This window comes from Sprattus sprattus (genome assembly GCF_963457725.1).
Source record: "Sprattus sprattus genome assembly, chromosome: 7".
NCBI classification, from domain to species: Eukaryota; Metazoa; Chordata; class Actinopteri; order Clupeiformes; family Clupeidae; genus Sprattus; species Sprattus sprattus.
This window is the reverse complement of record NC_137926.1, coordinates 5123371-5141696: the sequence shown is the minus strand read 5'-3', so window position 1 is coordinate 5141696 and position 18326 is coordinate 5123371. Positions and strand designations below refer to the sequence as shown.

Here is an 18326-nt window from a genome sequence, read left to right as displayed (position 1 = left end):
AGCGAGTGGGGTGAGGAGATAGGAGATAGTGATAGTGCATTACAATACTTACTTAGTTATCACTTTATTTACTATTAGTGCATTACAATACTTACATTACTAATAGTACAATACTAACATATCACATTATTTACTAATAGCGCATTACAATACTTACATATCACTTTATTTACTTATAGTGCATTACAATACTTCTTACATATCACTTATTGAGATGGTAGAGGTAGTATTAGTGTCTGTTTATTATTGTATTTGTATATATAAGTGAGTAGAGAACGCGTAGTTGATGACTGAATTGAAGGTCAGATATGCAGTCATCCACTGAATGAAGAGTGTACTTTACTCTTCTGTAGTCTGACTAACTGCACTCAGTGGAGAAGTTTGGCCTCAGGCGATGTCTACAGAGGGGTGGGGGTGTGTGTGTGTGTGTGTGTGTGTGTGTGTGTGTGTGTGTGTCTGTGTGTGTGTGTCGGTGTGTGTGTGTGTGAAGCACTGTTGTGGAAAGTGGAGCATCGCAGTCTTAGAGTGGCCGGCCGGTCACTGACAGCTATTAAATGGTAAATGACGGGGTAAATGAGAGGGGAAGCATGAGTCAGTGGATCTGATCTGCTCTGGAGGAAGAGGATGACTAACGGGTCTGTCTGCACCCCAGGGCCATAGCCTTACCAGCGCTCCCGCCACCCCACACCACACCACACCACCCCACACCACACCACGCCACGCCACACCACACCACACCACACCACCCCACACCACCCCACACCACACCACACCACACTATACAAGCGTGTTTCAGGGCTGCTGAGTTTTCCCAGATCATTGAAGCAGACCTGGGAGCGCTTTTGATGAGGTTGTGGGAGCGAGTGGTGATCTAACGTGAGATGTACCAGTCAAATAATTTGAACAAGTGCTGCTGTGCCGTACCCAATGGAAGTGGCCTTTTCCCATCAATTGCCATGGGTTGTATGAACAAAGCAAAAATAAATAGAATGAGACATGACGTGTGTGTGTGTGTGTGTGTGTGTGTGTGTGTGTGTGTGTGTGTGTGTGTGTGTGTGAGAGTGAGTACGGGCCAATGGTTTGGGTGGAGATGTGGACAAACGCACACCGATCACATCCTGTGTTGGTGCGCATGTCTGATCTCTGTGTCTTTGTGTCCATGTCTCTCTCTCTTTCTCTCTCTCTCTCTCTCTCTCTCTCTCTCTCTCTCTCTGTCTTTGGCCATAAAGTTGCTCCCTGTCTGCATCAGTCATGTCTCACTCTTCCTCAAGCCATTTCCCCTGAGCTTAAGCCCTTTACTACCACCAGTGAAAACACACACACACACACACACACACACACACACACACACACACACACACACACACACACACATGCATACTGTCTCCCTTTTAATAATTCTTTACTACTTTCAGCTTTTAACACACACTCCTTCCATGCTTAAACACACAAACACACAGAGCTCAGCTCAAAACATTTACTACCTCAGCCATACACACACGCATACACATACCACACACACACACACACACACACACACACACACACACACACACACACACAAACACACACTTGGTTGTTATTTCCTCCCTCTTAACCCTTCTCCCACAGCCTGACCTTTACCCCTCCACCCTGCCCTACCCCTCTCACACACACACACACACACACACACACACACACACACACACACCCTTGCCCTCCCTTCAGGCCTATTTCAACAAATGTATAGGCTCCGACCTTAGACACGGAGTCCTGCAGACATTACCATCACAGTTCCCCCCACACACACACACACACACGCACACACACACACACTCTCACACACACACACACACACACACACACTGTAAACACCAAAGTGGCGTTTTTCCCTTTGCCTAGCTGACGGACCGAGACCACACCGTGGCTAGTTTACTCAGCGGCACCTCCCTGCTCAGTAAAACATGACTGTTACGGGGCTAGTGTGTGTGTGTGTGTGGGTGTGTGAGGTCATGTGTTTGCTGTGCCTCCACAGGTTCGGGATCCACCCCGTGGCCGGACGCATGCCAGGCCAGCTCAACGTGCTGCTGGCGGAGGCCGGCGTGCCCTACGACGTGGTCCTGGAGATGGATGAGATCAACGAGGACTTCAGCGGTACGCCTCCAGCTCACTCACTCGCTACAGGAGTAGCTCTTAAGCTCACTCTTTCTGTTAATGCGTGCATTATACGTCAAGCATGTGTTTATTTATTTAAAAAACAAAACAAAAACCTTTGGGCCTTATGAGTGTTTTAAATACACTAATGTTGTGTGTGTTGTGTGTGTTTAAACACATGAAGAGGCTTGTCATTATAGCAATGAGCTGAATTTGTAAACGTAGACAATATGGGAAGGCAAGGCGTTTATGTGTATAAAGGTGTATAATTTCTTAATGTCTACGTAGCCACATAGCTTTTGGTGTTAAAGTCTCCTGAATGATGTTTCCATGGGAACGCTCCATGAATGAAACCTGCCGTGTCCTTGTTTCCAGACACTGACCTGGTCCTGGTGATCGGCGCCAACGACACGGTGAACTCCGCCGCTCAGGAGGACCCCAACTCCATCATCGCTGGCATGCCTGTGCTGGAAGTGTGGAAGTCCAAACAGGTGAGGGGCGGCTGGTAGCCCCGTGCTCTGCACTCGCGTAGTCTCACCTCTCACAGTCTCACTACAACAGTCTCTCTCCCATAGTCTCCTTTCTCACAGTCTCACTACAACAGTCTCTCTCCCATAGTCTCCTTTCTCACAGTCTCACTACAACAGTCTCTCTCCCATAGTCTCCTTTCTCACAGACTCACTCCTCACTCCCGTACTCTCATCACTTCCGTAGTCACACATCACACTCCTTACTCCCATAGTCTCACCTCTCACTCCTCTCCCATAGTCTCACCTCACACTCCTCTCCCATAGTCTCACTTCTCACACTCCTCTCCCATAGTCTCACCTCTCGCTCCTCATTCCCATAGTCTCACCTCTCATTCCTCTCCCATAGTCTCACCTCACACTCCTCTCCCATAGTCTCAACACTCCCATAGTCTCACCTCTCCCTCCTCTCCCATAGTCTCACCTCTCACTCCTCTCCCATAGTCTCACCTCTCACTCCTCTCCCATAGTCTCACCCCACACTCCTCTCCCATAGTCTCACTTCTCACTCCTCTCCCATAGTCTCACCTCTCACTCCTCACTCCCATAGTCTCACCTCTCACTCCTCACTCCCATAGTCTCACCTCACACTCCTCTCCCGTTTGATTCAACTACTGCGTGGTTGGAGCAGGATTGCATTAGATGGCCGGGTACTGGATGGAAAGAAGGTGTCAGCCTTGAGGCATCCAGATTACCTGAGCGGACGGAGGTCCTGTGGTAAAAGCTGCTATTCGAGAGAGATGAACGCTCTGGCCTGCGTGCTGCAGCACAGATCATCTGCTTAGAGTCAGTCGCCGGGTAGAACTCAACGGGGCCCCCATCATCCCTATCCGTGTCTCCTGGCCCTCCCCTCCTCTCCCCTCTCCTCTCCTCTCCTCTCCTCTCCTCTCCTCTCCCCTCCCCTCCCCTCCTCTCCTCTCCTCTCCTCTCCCTCCCCTCCCCTCCCCTCCCTCCCCTCCCCTCCCCTCCCTCCTCTCCTCTCCTCTCCTCTCCTCTCCTCTCCTCTCCTCTCCCCTCCCCTCCCCTCCCCTCCCCTCCCCTCCCCTCCTCTCCTCTCCCCTCCCCTCCCCTCCCCTCCCTCCTCTCCTCTCCTCTCCTCTCCTCTCCTCTCCTCTCCTCTCCTCTCCTCTCCTCTCCTCTCCTCTCCTCTCCTCTCCCCTCCCCTCCCCTCCCCTCCCCTCCCCTCCCCTCCCCTCCCCTCCTCTCCTCTCCTCTCCTCTCCTCTCCTCTCCTCTCCTCTCCTCTCCTCTCCTCTCCTCTCCTCTCCTCTCCTCTCCTCTCCTCTCCTCTCCTCTCCTCTCCTCTCCTCTCCTCCCCTCCCCTCTCCTCTCCCCTCCCCTCCCCTCCCCACCCGCCTATTTCCCTTTTCTCTGGGGTTGCCAAAGCAAAAGAACTCCAGCCCAGGTGTAGCGGGGTCGGCAGATCCCCTCAGATCTCTCTCACACACACACACGCACACACACACACTCTCACACACACTCACACGGCTCCCATTAGAGTGCTGACTCGCTCCCTCTGGAATGATGACATTTGGGAGCATCCGAGTGGAACGTTCCCTAAATTAGGGCCTCCTTTTTGTTCCCTTCCTCGCCCCGCCGCAAAGTGTGGAGAGTCTTTCTCTCTCTCTCTCTCTCTCTCTCCTGGGAAGTCCCTGTATCCATGTGCTCGTAGACTAAATGCAGCTCTCTCCCACTCCACTCCACTTTTCCCTGACGTAGTCGGCCCGTTTATTAATCTGCCCCTATGGTCACCGCATCTCCTGGTGTAGGCGCACACGAGAATGGGGACTGGCTACATGGGGAAGCAACGGGCTTTGTTGTGGGTAGTTTTTGTGGGTGAAGGGGGCTGTACTGTGTGGAGTTCACAGCCACACCACAATCCCCAACAACAGCAGTGAGCCTCCCCCCCTCCGCCAAACAACACCCAAATACCCCCCCCCCAACTTGCCTTTCGTCGAATCTCTACTTCCCCTGTCATATCTCATAGACCACAGTACACCCTCTCGAGCTGATTACTCCCAGACTGAGGGACCTGCCTTAGTTAGACCCACCACCACTCCCAATCCAACTTCCAACTCAAACCATCTGCCCCGATGAATAACTTATGATGGGGGTCCCTCCCTGGGAACCCCCCTGGTCCGCCTAGACCGACTAAAAGCCCCCTGGACGACCTCTTCTCATGGGAGAGACGCTTGAGCTGGGGGACCTCACCTCATGGGAGAGAGGGTTGAGATGGGGGACCTCACCTCAGGGGAGAGAGGGTTGAGATGGGGGACCTCACCTCAGGGGAGAGAGGCTTGAGATGGGGGACCTCACCTCAGGGGAGAAACGCTTGAGCTGGGGGACCTCACCTCGGGAGAGAGGGTTGATCTGGGGGACCTCAGAGAGGGTTGAGATGGGGGACCTCACCTCAGTGCAGGGCCTCTTCTGTGAGCGCTGGTGATTATGACGACGGTGGGGGAGGACGAGCAACGGGAGGAAGAGGAGGAGGAGGAAGTGGCTGTTAATGGGGGTCGGCCTTTGCTGATTTGTGGCAGTGATGGTCGTTTTTATTCCAAATGTCTTTCAGCGTATTGAATAACCAGCGAGGGAAAGACCGGCGGCAGGGACCCGCGTCGTCGTCTTTTCATCCTCCTCCTCCTCCTCCTCCTCCTTTTTCTCTCTCTGGTTTTACTTACTCAATTACGCCGCACTCTCCTCGCTCCGACAGATGCTCATAATCAGGGCGACGCTCCTTCCCATTTTCCCAGGAACCGCTCTCCCTTTAACTCTCTGTTTGAGACGCTAATGATCCTTAATTTCCAAAATGGCAGATACTTAAATATCCATTAGTTGCTGGAACCGTGTTCGCCCCCCTTTTTTCTTTCTCTCGCTCGCTTGTTCACTCGCTTTTCGCAGCGCTTGCCATCCACTCTCATTCATTTTCCAGTGCTTGCAGGTGCATCCCACTTTCTGGGAAGCGAAGAAACAACTTGTCTTGCCTGTCGCTTAACTTCACGGACTTAAGTATTGAAGGGTCTACCGTTACAATCAGAAGGGGGAGGGGGGGAGGTAACTAATCTGACTTTGGTTGCATGAATGATGTCTTTGTTCGTAAACACAAGCAGATACATTCCTTTCAGCCACGCGCGCTGAACAGCTGTAGGGTTTTTGAGAAGAAAATGCCGAATATCAAAGCTCCGAAATACTGCTGGAAAAAAAACATTGTTTTTGTTGAGAGCCAATGGACATGTCAACGGGTTTCTTTCTCTCTGTCCTCTTTTGCAGGTCATTGTGATGAAGAGGTCGCTGGGAGTCGGCTACGCCGCAGTGGACAACCCCGTCTTCTACAAACCCAACACCGCCATGCTCCTGGGCGACGCCAAGAAGACCTGTGACGCCCTGGCAACGAAAGTACGCGAAGTGGAGTAGAAAACTCGGAGTAGAAACTCGCTCCAAGAGCTGGGTCTCTTCCCCCCCCCCCCCCCCCCCCATCCCTGCCTGGTACTGTGGTAGAACGCTACGATAGAGGCGTGTGCTCAGAGAACAAGCCCTTTAGACGAGCCCTAGCTTTAAACAAGTTCAAGTTGCCAGGTACTTGACTACCGTATAGTAAAGCTCCTTTTGTTTTCTGTTGACTAGTTCATTCATAAAGGAAGTGGATGATGACGACGATGATAACTTTTTTTTTGCCCCTTGTTTAATTTTTTGGTTGACATTAAGTGTTCCCTTTCCATATGTTTCTGCCCTTCCCATTTAACCTCCTGCCCTCCTGAGCAGATTAGAAGCAGAGCAGCCTCTCGTACATAATCCACTCCTGTCAGAATACAGCTTTTATACAGTAGTTTGGGTTTAAAAAGAATAATACGATTTGACCCAGTCTATATCTTTTTGTAGGTTCTGGTGTGGTAGAATAATGTACAGTACTCTGTGTCAAAACACAACCACAAATGTGTCCCTTATTCATGTTCTTTTTTATTTTTTTTCCGTTGTTTTATTGTTTTGTGAACGTGCCCTATGCTTGTGTGGACATGTGACTTTGTGCCTTTGACGGTCAGTGGAAAAGACATGAACATGAACCATTTCAGATTGTTGTTTTTTCTTCTTCTTCTTCAAAACAATGTAAGTCTTCTCTTACCTCCCTAATGCCTTGAGGATTTGAAGGATCAGTGCCGATATGAAGTGAAGCCAGGTTAATTTACCACAGCATTTGTAGTGCGGGACGGACCACTTAAAAAACCAAGCCGCCGTTTGTTAGCTTAAGACGTGAGCTGTTCCCTTGAGGGTATTATTTCCGTTTCTGCCAGTTAACTCCACAGCAAGATGACTGATTGTAATGAAGCTAAACAGAAGGGAATCAGACCTGCTTTAATCTGTTAGAGTTTGTGCCTTAAGCTTGATTGTAGCTCTTGTTTTTTTTTTGGTTTTGTTTTAGTTTTTTCACTGGGACCTAAAACCATACATTACCAATAGAGGATATAGTACATCACAACATCCCTACCTCTCATTGTTCAAACCCGTACCAACGTTTTCACTCAAACTTAAATCAGTTCCGTCTTCTTTTTTTGTTTTTGTTTTAGCCTATCAGCTGTCGTTAGCTCTAACAAGGAAAGCATGGTTTGGTCTTTGATTTGGAGGGTGCGTTTGTGCTGTTGAAAGCCTGATTTTCTCTATGTTAATCATCTCTATGTGATGAATCCCAACCACAAAAAACTACATGAAATGTAGACGCTGGAAAGCAGTGATTTTTTTTTTTTTTACCCCCTTGACAGATGATGTGAGCGAGAAAATATTTGCTAAATGGAGTATTTTTTTAGAATAACATTGACAGTTTTTGACAAGATGGTATTTTGTATTTTTCTTGCCCCAAATGAAATTGTTTTGTATAAAAGTTGCCCTAATTGTACTGAACTGTAGACTTGTTAACCCTGTGCAGTTGTATACAGAATCCAGTTTGTGTGTGTGTGTGTGTGGGAGGGGGTCTTGATATTTCGTGCCATGGTTTGTAATGTTATTGAAATACTGTGAAATGCCTCTTCTCTCGAGTTTATCATGGAGCATCACTCTTAATAAACGCATGGGTTCAATTTTGGTTGTTTTTTTTTTTTGTCCCTGCAGCCTGTTACATAAAAAAAAAAAAAATAGATTACTCCTTCACACGCTAGAACTTTCTCCAAGGATCCGTGTTGTGGAATCCCAGACAGTGTCCCCAAGCCATTCTAGAATAGAATTCTCTTCACCTAGGGGCCCCCTCAAGTTCTCTTTCTTCTTCTTCTTCTTCTTCTTCTTCTTCTTCTTCTTTTTTTAATCAGTGAGGCTCATATTGCTTTGAGGCTCATATTGCTTTCTGATAAAATAAAAGTGTTTCTCCTGGATGATCTTGTGATCTCTGAAGCTTTGTTCTTTCTCAGCCCTGATTGAAGTGATAAGGAAGGCCATCTCCTCTCCTCACGACACAAGTGCCAGTGATTGCCCATTGTTTGTGCACCAAGCTCACCTTGCCGTGCCATGATTCTCGCCCCTGTGCTTCGGTGCAGCGTAAGGGTGGAGTGGTGTGTGTGTGTGTGTGTGTGTGTGTGTTTGTGTGTGTGTGTTCTCTCCAAAGTCCTCAGAGAGAGCGGGGGCATTGCATGAGATATCCATGGGGGCTCATTCAGCCGCACAACAAACCGCACTCAGTGAGGCGATAGCAATCACCCCAGAGCCCCCTTGGCACCGCTTCCAAAAAAAAGGAGAGTGTTCAGCTCTAAGAGGCTGATGGTTGATGGTCTAAGAGTCTGAGTGTCTCTTTTCGTGACTGTGAGGACCTCCAGTTTGACAATAGAACAAAACCTGTTGCCCCTGCCAGAATCCCACACCCTTATCCACCCAAAATGTTTGGCCCCCGGGTGTTGTTGTGACTGCTTACTGTGAGGTGCCGAGCTGTTACCCTTGGTGAGTAAATATCAACATATTGTCAACCACAGTGACGCATTTTGTAGCGATAACTACAGCCCGGTTATTTTGGCTAAGATTGATTGAACGGTTACCCTCACATTCCCCCCCCCCCCCCCCCCCCCCCCCCCCATGTTTGTCCCAAGCTCTTATTTGTCCAATTTGCTTTTTTTTGGTGGGGGTAGGGAGGGGGGGGGGGGGGGGGTGTGACGGGTGGGGGGACTTGGACTTGATGGGTTCTCATCCCTCTGCAACTGTCCTGAAAGCCATTAGGCTTATCCGTCATGTGTCTTTGATTCCAACCACAAGAGCGGCGACGGATGAAATATGTGTGAGTGGATTGGGGCATGCTGTGTTCCCTCGCCACAAATGCGACTGAATTACTGTGCGGTGGGTCTCGGTGGACGGAGAGGATGTGGCTTCCTTCCTGGTGGACAAGCATTCTTTGGAAGTCATCCGTGTTGTGGGTCTCCACAAAAAGAAGGGAGAGAAAAAGACAGAAAACTGAAAAGAGTGAGATGCGATGCGATGCGAAGCGCAGAACAGAACCGCACCGCTCCGCTCACATCAGCTCAGCTCTGCCAGTGCTTCTCAATCAGCATTCTTGGATGTCATCCGTGTTGTGGGTGTCTGATGTCCCCGCATAAAGAAGGAGAAAAAGACAGAAAACTGAAAAGAGTGAGATGCGATGCGAAGCGCAGAACAGAACAGAACAGAACAGCACCGCTCACATCAGCTCTGCCTGGGCTCGGCATTTGAACAATGACTGCTTGAGTCTGACATCGGCAGAATGATCTCATTTTCCACCACTCCTCGAGATGACTTTGATCAGTGTGTACAGGCCCAAAAGATCCCCAAGATTCAGATGATGAGTGGTTTTTTTTCTTCTCTTTTTTGTGTAAATGAGTTTCTGTTTTGTATTTTATTTTTTTTTTCCCAACTGCACATTGCTCCCACCTGTTCCACCTGTCCCAATCAGTGGTGCTATTTTCCAGTCCCCTGACAGCACCATCTCTTAGAGGTCTCTCAGAGGAAGACATCCCTTTCATCATCATCTCTATCCAGCCAGGCCCCCCACCCCAGCCCACCCCCTCCACAGCACCGAACCTCTCCACATAAACAGTATCTGATCTGAAAAGCTCTCAGTTTAAGGCAATGTGTATTGAATCACAGGCGCTTTTAAAAGCATTAGTCGGCGCTGCCTCGAGTCGGCTCGGCCAGAGGGAGATAGATGACAGGCCCAGCTTTTACCAGGGCCCGTCTGCTCTGCTCGATGTTTTAGGGAACATAAACATGTTTGAGTGTTTCCCTTTTAAGATACTTTTATTGACCAGCTGGTCGCCTGTAGTTTTTTGGTACCGGACCTTTTTCTTTTTTTTTTTTTTTCTCTCCCTTTGTCCAGGGATGAAAAATAAAGGGTGTTTTAATGCTCCAGATACAGAGGCTTTGCTGGAGGATTTGCAGAAAGGCTCACGATTGGCTAGATTCAGACTATTCCAAGCAGACAGACTGTGTGAGTACCTTGGAGGAGTGTGTCTGTGCGTGCTTAAATGGGCTAGAAAAGAGTGAGACGATTCCTGGGACACACATGTCAAATTCTAGTGATGGGGGGTGGTGGTGGTGGTGGTGTGTGTGTGTGTGTGTGTGTGTGTGGGGGGGGGGGGCACGGGGTAAATAACTTTATCAGGCGGGGACATGCAGTGTGGCAGAGAGGGGCCCTTGGGCGAGGGCAGCATTGTGTTTTTACCATACTCCTCTTACCCACCAGTCGATGCGGGCACGCTTGTGTTTTCTTAAGATTTAAGGAAGAGGATATTCATATTGCCATGCATTAGGTTCATGGCGTACGAGTGGACTGTGGTTCTGGGGACCTCAGACGACCCCCGAAAAATGATCTGTAAAATGGGAAAAATTTTCGGGGTGCTCGGCATGGTGTTTGGATTTGGGGGGGGGGGGGGGGGGGCTTTCGGAGAGCTAGAGGAGACTTAAGGCCTCGGATCGAAGAACTTCGGGCGGAGTGAGGCAAGGGTGCAGAGCAGAGCCCTGGCGCTCCGACTGTGTTTGTGCGATATTAGCCTGGAACAAATATTTACGCCAGTGGCCGTTTAAAACACGGAGCCGGGGGGGGGGGGGGTTGTGTGGGAGTGAGAATAAAGGGCATCTGTGTCTCACCCCTCACTCTTCCTCGTTTTCTTTCTTTCTCTCTGTCTCCTTTTTTTCTTCTTCTCTGTCTCCCTTTCTTTCCCTCTCCTCCTCTTTCATTCTCTCCCTCTTTCTTTCTCTCTTACACACACAACACACATCAAAGGCATCAGTGCACCTAATACCGTCCACAGATAAATGGCGACTCTTCAGAAGACGCATCTGCTTGGGACCAAAGGGATTCTTTTTTTTTTTTTTTTCAAACTGGTGTCTACAAGCACCACACAGCTTTGATCGAACCCTCATATTGACACAACCGTCTGTCTGAACATGTGAAGACAAAGGATAACTCCTACATAACCCTTCCCTGGCATGGTAGTGCTACTCCATGCTGCCAGCTGACAGTGCTGTTTCACTTCCTATAAGCACGCACAGATCCCGGCTACACTCCTCCAAGGCCCTCACACACACACACACAGCCTGTCTGCTTGGAATAGTCTGAATCTAGCCCATTTAAGCACGCACAGATCCCGGCTACACTCCTCCAAGGCCCTCACACACACACAGCCTGTCTGCTTCGAATAGTCTGAATCTAGCCCATTTAAGCACGCACAGACACACTCCTCCAAGGTACTCACACACAGCCTGTCTGCTTGGAATAGTCTGAATCTAGCCCATTTAAGCACGCACAGACACACTCCACCAAGGAACTCACACACACACAGCCTGTCTGCTTGGAATAGTCTGAATCTAGCCCGGCTTGCCTTTCCCAACACTGGCTTTGCGTCACCCCTCTTTGCTATGACTGGGCAAAACCCTGGTGAAGACAGCAACGTTCAGCTGTCTGGACAGGGAGGTCTGTTACCATTCAAGTGGCAAAATGTTTAAATACGTTTAGCCCCCGTGGCGAAAGATGGAGATACTTTTCCTGCATTAAACACGGTTCTCCCTCATTACATCCAGTCAAAAACTCATGTAGCTGCGGTTGCGGAGTTCAAATTCTGCACTACCTCCGTGTAAACACTGACGTACGGTAGCAGAACGTTTGCCCTGAAATGTCCTCGCGCAGCGCCCAGATTCTAAACACACACACACACACACACACAGACAGACAGACAGACAGACAGACAGACAGACAGACACGCACACACACACACATCCCAGATGGACACCCACACAAACACACACACACACAGACAGACAGACAGACAGACAGACACGCACACACACACACATCCCAGATGGACACACACACACACACACACACACACACACATCCGAGGCTCAGTCCGAGGGCGTGGCGGAGGGCTGGAGGTGCCCACCCAGCCGCGGCAGACATTTCCTCAGTGCCTCCGCACTTCATCCTTTTTCTTCTTCGTCGTTTTTTGTTTTGTTTTTGCGTTGTAGTGATTCACCACGGAACGAGATGAGGTCCTTTCCTGTGCCCCTGGGTCTGTGTGTGTGTGTGTGTGTGTGTGTGTGTGTGTGTGAGAGGGTGGCATGGGCTTTAATGGTGTAATTAATCCTAATGGGAATGTGTCAGGGATGTGTGTGTGTGTGTGTGTGTGTGTGTGTGTGGGTGTCCGTCTGGGATGTGTGTGTGTGTGTGTGTGTTTGTGTGTGTGTGGTGTGCGTGTCTGTCTGTCTGTCTGTGTGTGTGTGTGTGTGTGTCTGGGATGTGTGTGTGTGTGTGTGTGTGTGTGTGTGTGTGTGTGTGTGGTAGATGTCTGGGTTAGTCGGGTGGTCTCGTCTCTGTTCCTGTTTGCCCTGCTGCCTCGTCTGTGGGTTCAGGAGTTGAGGGTGGAACTCAAGCCTCCAGTCTTGCTGCTATTCCAACTGCTCCTGTTGCTTCCATTGCTGTCTAGCGCACGGAACCAGCGGCACAGAGGTGTTATCTTCATCTACAACACTAGCACAGAACCAGCAGAGGTGTAGGCTATGGATTTATCTTCATCTACAACACTAGCACAGAACCAGCAGAGGTGTAGGCTATGGATTTATCTTCATCTACAACACTAGCACAGAACCAGCAGAGGTGTAGGCTATGGATTTATCTTCATCTACAACACTAGCACAGAACCAGCAGAGGTGTAGGCTATGGATTTATCTTCATCTACAACACTAGCACAGAACCAGCAGAGGTGTAGGCTATGGATTTATCTTCATCTACAACACTAGCACAGAACCAGCAGAGGTGTAGGCTTTGAGTCAAGGAACACAGGATTTATCTTCATCTACAACTGTTATTGGGATTCATACGCCTTCACTAAGACCTCTCTTGTCAGTGCACCTAGTGAGATAGTAAAGTTGCACCAGATCAAACTTTTACTTGCAGACATAATTAGCCATGCTTGTCTGCCTCCAGCAAACACATGGGCCTCAAACGAACAGCAGAGCGCCCCTCCTTTGCTTTGGCCCTGGTGTAAACGAATCAATCAGTGGTTTGATATGTTTTCTGCGGTAAACAGGACAAGAGAGGCCGCTCGTCCAAGAGAACAATCAGCGAGGGGTGTTGACACACCGTCCAACGGCCGTCCACCCTCCGTCGCTTTTAAGATGTCAAGTACGATAAGCCCGTCTTAAGACCCGATGGAAACAGTGAGGAGGCAGAAAAAACACGAGGACGCGCTGTGAAGAGAAACGCTTGCCCTTCTCATTACGAAATGATGCTGACACACACACACACACACACACACACCCACCCTCCCCCCAACACACACACACACACACACACACACACACACACACACACACACACACACACACACACACACACACACACACACACACACACAAGCCGAGAAGCACGCCAGCCAGGCCCCAGCTGATGTAAAACGCTGGGCGTGATGGATTGTAAGCAGTAATCAAATAGCTTAGCTTTTCCGTGAGGTGTTACTGATACAATGTTAATGACGGGCCAAAGCCTTTGTCCAGGTTCCATCGCTTTTTAACCCCCCTGTCCCTCACGCTCGACATGTTTGCACGTCAGACGAGGCTTCTTGGCCTCGTACAGTAGTGAAGTAAGGACGGAGACTCCCCAGGGGTCAAGGGTGAAACGGGGGTCCAAAGCCAAACACAGATGTTTGAACGGGGTCCAGTATGAGTAAAACAACCCAGTACGAAAAACACCAGAATGAATGGAGCGTGTGGAGTTATTCCACGACAGCTCGATGGATTCACTTCCATGATTGGACTGAGGAGAGGGATTTAATTTCACTTGAGTGATGGCGGGGTCCCTGTGCGGCCCTGTTTGTTTATGTGTGTGTTTGCACTGTCTCTGTTACGTTATCCTTTCCTTCAGACCTGTCTTTCTTCACATTTGGAAGTGTGTGTGCGTGCGTGTGTTTGTGCCTGCGCTTGTGTTTTTTTTTTCTACTCCATACTTTCTCGCTACGTGCTCCCCCCCCCCCCCAAAGTTTAATGGAGTCTTCCGCTGTCATTTAGCTCTACGTGATAAATCATGTCTACGTCCAGAACGTTGCCAACTTTTTTTTTAATCAGCGAATCTTGCCTGACACCGGGTTATCTGCGAAAGAATTTAGGAATCTGAGGTTTTGCCTTACACATTTGTGAACACAACTGCTCCGAGAGATTGATGATTGTGCGAGTACGTTTATTTGCTCTATCACTGACACCAAGGGGAAAACATGCAAAAGAAAAACTTTTCAGTATGGTTCTCAAGGTCTTCCTCAAAAATTATGGACTTTTTAAATGGAAAAGTCCTCTCCCCCAAGCTTTGACATCTGACCCCCTGACTCGTTGAAAGCCAAAGGTCACTTGAGGTCAATAAGGGTTTCGTCACCTCCTGCATACTTTAGAATGCTGAGGCCCCCAATGAGAAATGCCGGCTATGTTGTGCTCTGCTCTACACCACGGCTTCAGCTTCAGCTCCTAGCAGCTGTGAACTGTTGGGTGGTTGAGCCATCAGCCACGTCTCTCAGCCCCCTGTCTCCTTATCAGGCAACCCACCCACCCTCCCCCCAACACACACACACACACACACACACACACACACACACACACACACACACACACCCTGACATGGCAGCCACTTTGGGCTGTCAGAAAAGGTGCCTCTTATCTGCGCTGTTTAGAAGATTTCCGTGAGAATCCCCCAAAGCAATGAGTGCAAAGCAGTCTTGGAATGGCGCTGAAGTCCCACACACACACACACACACACACACACACACAGGAATGATCAGACAGTGGGATCCTATATCTGGGGGAGTCTTGGAGAGAGCCCTTTGTGTCGGCTGCCCAGGTATGTTGTCAGAGAAAAAGGAGGGGGGAAGGGGGGGGGGGGGGGGGGCATTAAGACGAGAAGAGGTTAGCAACAATAAAGGCCCCCTAGTCCTGGATGATGAGAGGATGTGACACAAACAGTAAATATACTATCATGTTTGTTTTGAGGAGACAAACAAAAATGTCAGTAATTGTTTTGGGTCGCTATTTTGGTTATTGTTGTCATCAGCTGCTCAGCTTTTTAGACGGGGCTACCTGGCTGTCGAGCCGAAGTATGGAGACTGGCCAAAGCGGCGCGAGGTGACAGGGGAACAAAAGAAGGCCACGCAGATCCTCTGCGGCGGAGTCAGGTATCAAGAGGAGAGCCACAGCCGTGTCAAAGGGAGCCACCACTGCCCAGCACAAAAGAATGATACCAGCAAGAGAAAAAAAAGAAAAAAAAGAAAAGAAGGGATGAGGTTTCAGAGCCCAGGAATGAAAAGGAAAACATCACTCTCTCACTCTCTCTCTTTCTCTTTCTTTCTCTCTCTCTCTCTTTCTCTCTCTCTTTCTCTTTCTCTCACCCCCCTCTTATTGTGCGAGGGGCCGAGAGCCTAGAGCCCCCCCATGCGGGTCGTGATGTGTCAACGACAGAGGAATTTCCACTTCTCCTTTAAAGTCCGACGGGGATGGCGTGTCTCCCCCTGCTTTGAAGCGTCCTCCTCCGCACGGCGCATTGTCGCGGCGATCTCGTGTTTTTAATTTCACCACACGGATGAGGTGACGGGGTCAAGGATGCATCACAGAGAGGGAGAGAGAGAGAGAGAGAGAGAGAGGGAGAGAAAGGGACAAAGATGGGGGCGAGGTAAAAAAAAAATGAAAATAAAAAACAACACCTGTCAGCGCTCCTTATCACGGCACAGCTTTTGTGTTCCTCGACTCGTCCTGGCTCGAGAAGGAGAATAAGAGAGAGAGAGAGAGAGAGAGAGAGAGAAGAAGGAGAAGAAGAAGCCCTAGGGCGGGCCTGGAATCACGCCGGGCTTGTGTCGCCCTCATCGCTACGCCTCTTTGTCCGCGACGAAGGGTGAGGCGGGTGGGGTGTGTGTGGAGTTATCTAGCGGGCCGTTTCAGAGGTGGGGGACAGACAATGGTGTGTGTGTGTGTGTGTGTGTGTGTGTGTGTGTGTGTGTGTGTGTGTGTGTCTGTGTGTGTGTGTGTGTGATTATGTTTCGTGCCACGGGGGAGAGAGGAGTGTAGGGTTGGGAGTCCCTCCCAGAGCGTGCGGCCGGTCGGCGCGGGGACAATAAGGGCCCTCCGAGATGGCCTCTCCTCTTCTCAGAAGACAGGATTAGTTCACAGAGGGGAGTGCACAGATTGCTTTGCTTGTTTATTTGTGTTGCCCTGTTACCATGGGGGGGCGGGTAAACGTACCCCCACAACCACAACAACAACAACAACCAGCAATCAAAAAAAAAAAAATCACGCAACAGATGTGAGCATGTTTAGCGTGTTTGTTTCCATCTATCGTGGCAACTTTAAATGGCTCAGACAAACCCTGTCTTTTATCTGAATAGCCGAGTGCTAGTCGTACGCTGAAACACATGAGCCTCATTCAGGGCGAACAGAGGAGCTATATTCATGGCCCCTGCGGACACCTCAAATGGCGTTTCTGCATAACCACCAAACATTTGCAGAGCAAACTTCACTTTAGATATTAGTCTTATGCTGGCCTTCAGCTGTATGAAAGTCAATGTAAAACTCATGGGCTGGTTTAAAAAGTCTGCAGAGGATTGCAGAAGGCATTCTTTTTGGAAAAAAAAACTTTCTGTGGGGAAGCTTTGGTTTGCACTTGCTGCTCCAACCAAAAGTCCCCTAAATGTTAAGATTGAATTGCACAGGGGAACGTTTGTTTTGGCCGTCCATCCTAGAACTGAATAGGAAAGGGGGGAAGTGGAGAGAATGTTCTCCCAACCTGAGTTGCGGCTGAACTGCCCCCGATGTCTGTGCTTTGTCAGAAGGTGACGGATGGGGGTGCCTTCGAGCGCCGCCCCTCAAATGGAGAACCTTCTCACTCTGGGCCTTGAGATGAACATACTGCCGTTCCTGTGTGTTCTCCCACATTCAGAGAAGTAGTCACGTAATCTTTATGACATTACACACTGCAATCACGTGGAAAATCGAGCATATACATACGAACGTGACTAAGCAGTATGTTTAGCGGGTACGTGTTCAACCGGACAGCTAATAAGGTCAGACAAGCTGTGTGTGTGTGTGTGTGTGTGTGTGTGTGTGTGTGTGTGTGTGTGTGTGTGTGTGTGTGTGTGTGTGTGTGTGGGCTGTGCCTCTAGACAGTGCTGAGGGGGAAAGAATAGCTATGGGGGGAAATCCTCATCAGTCTGATTACCTCAGTGACTCAGGGCCCTTGGAACCGAAGCACAAATCTAATTTGCAGGGTTTTAGCGAGCCGGGCCAAGCGAGCGAGAGAGAGAGCGAGGCGGACGGGTCGAGCAGGGCCCGGCCCGGCCCACAAAGATCCGCGGGGGCTCGCCAAAAACACAAACCAGACCCTCCGCACAATTAATTACTGGGTCAGTTATCCAGTGTCTCAGAGACAGCGAGAGATATTAGTCAGCTGTTTAAGAGCGTGCAGTCCGCACTGAGTGGACGGTGAGTGTCTTGCTTGTGCATGACGCACGCCGGATCATTAGCGAAACGTGTGCGCAGGGGGATGTAGTGCATTACTTGATTAGGATCAATTGATCGCGTTGTTAATGGGGTTTGTCACTAATGATTATTTTCCGCGAGGCATGATGTCATCTCAGATAAAAGATTCGGTTCCATTAAGGATGCACTGGAGTTGTTACCGAGCCCAGAGCTCAGAGCACGGTGGACAGAACAGCTTTAGTGGTTTTAATCTTCATCAGGAGCTGCTGTTATCTGGAAGAGATAAGAGTACAGAGATGAGACATTCTTCGGAGAAAAAGTATGTTGTTTGCCAGCAATGGAAATCACTGAGAAAGTGAAAGCTTAGCCTGAAAAGGTTTTAACCCTAACCTATGGTTCACTAAACAAAGAAGTGCAACAGGCCTTGTGAATTTAAAGTCCAAAAAGCCACATCACAGATCCTATGATGATCATAGTTTGTCTGCAATGCAGAGAGTCAAATAAGAGCTATTAATGTTTGTTTGTGATTTTGAGGAAGAGACAGAATGAAATGAGCATGCTGCTCCGGAATGTCTGAGGAGTTCTCTCTGTGTCAGCTGTGGTGTCAGCCCCCCTGCTCTCAGAGATCTATTTCATTCGTGAATGATACAATACAGTGAAACAGGGACTTCCTCCAGACTGTATGTAATAGTAAGCTTTGAGAGAAATCAATAAGCTTTGAGAGTAA

At 49.3% G+C, this 18326-nt stretch overlaps 1 protein-coding gene across 1 annotated transcript in view; it reads left to right on the top strand.

The window, feature by feature from the left end:
• nnt (nicotinamide nucleotide transhydrogenase) overlaps positions 1–6110 on the top strand; it is a 44887-nt gene extending 38777 nt beyond the window's left edge. The window contains exons 20-22 of the mRNA XM_080841657.1: positions 2015–2133; positions 2509–2624; positions 5927–6110. Of these exons, the coding sequence (XP_080697783.1) occupies positions 2015–2133; positions 2509–2624; positions 5927–6070 (379 nt within the window). The 3' untranslated portion in view covers positions 6071–6110. The remainder of the gene's footprint in view (positions 1–2014; positions 2134–2508; positions 2625–5926) is intronic.
• Positions 6111–18326: the final 12216 nt, after the last annotated feature.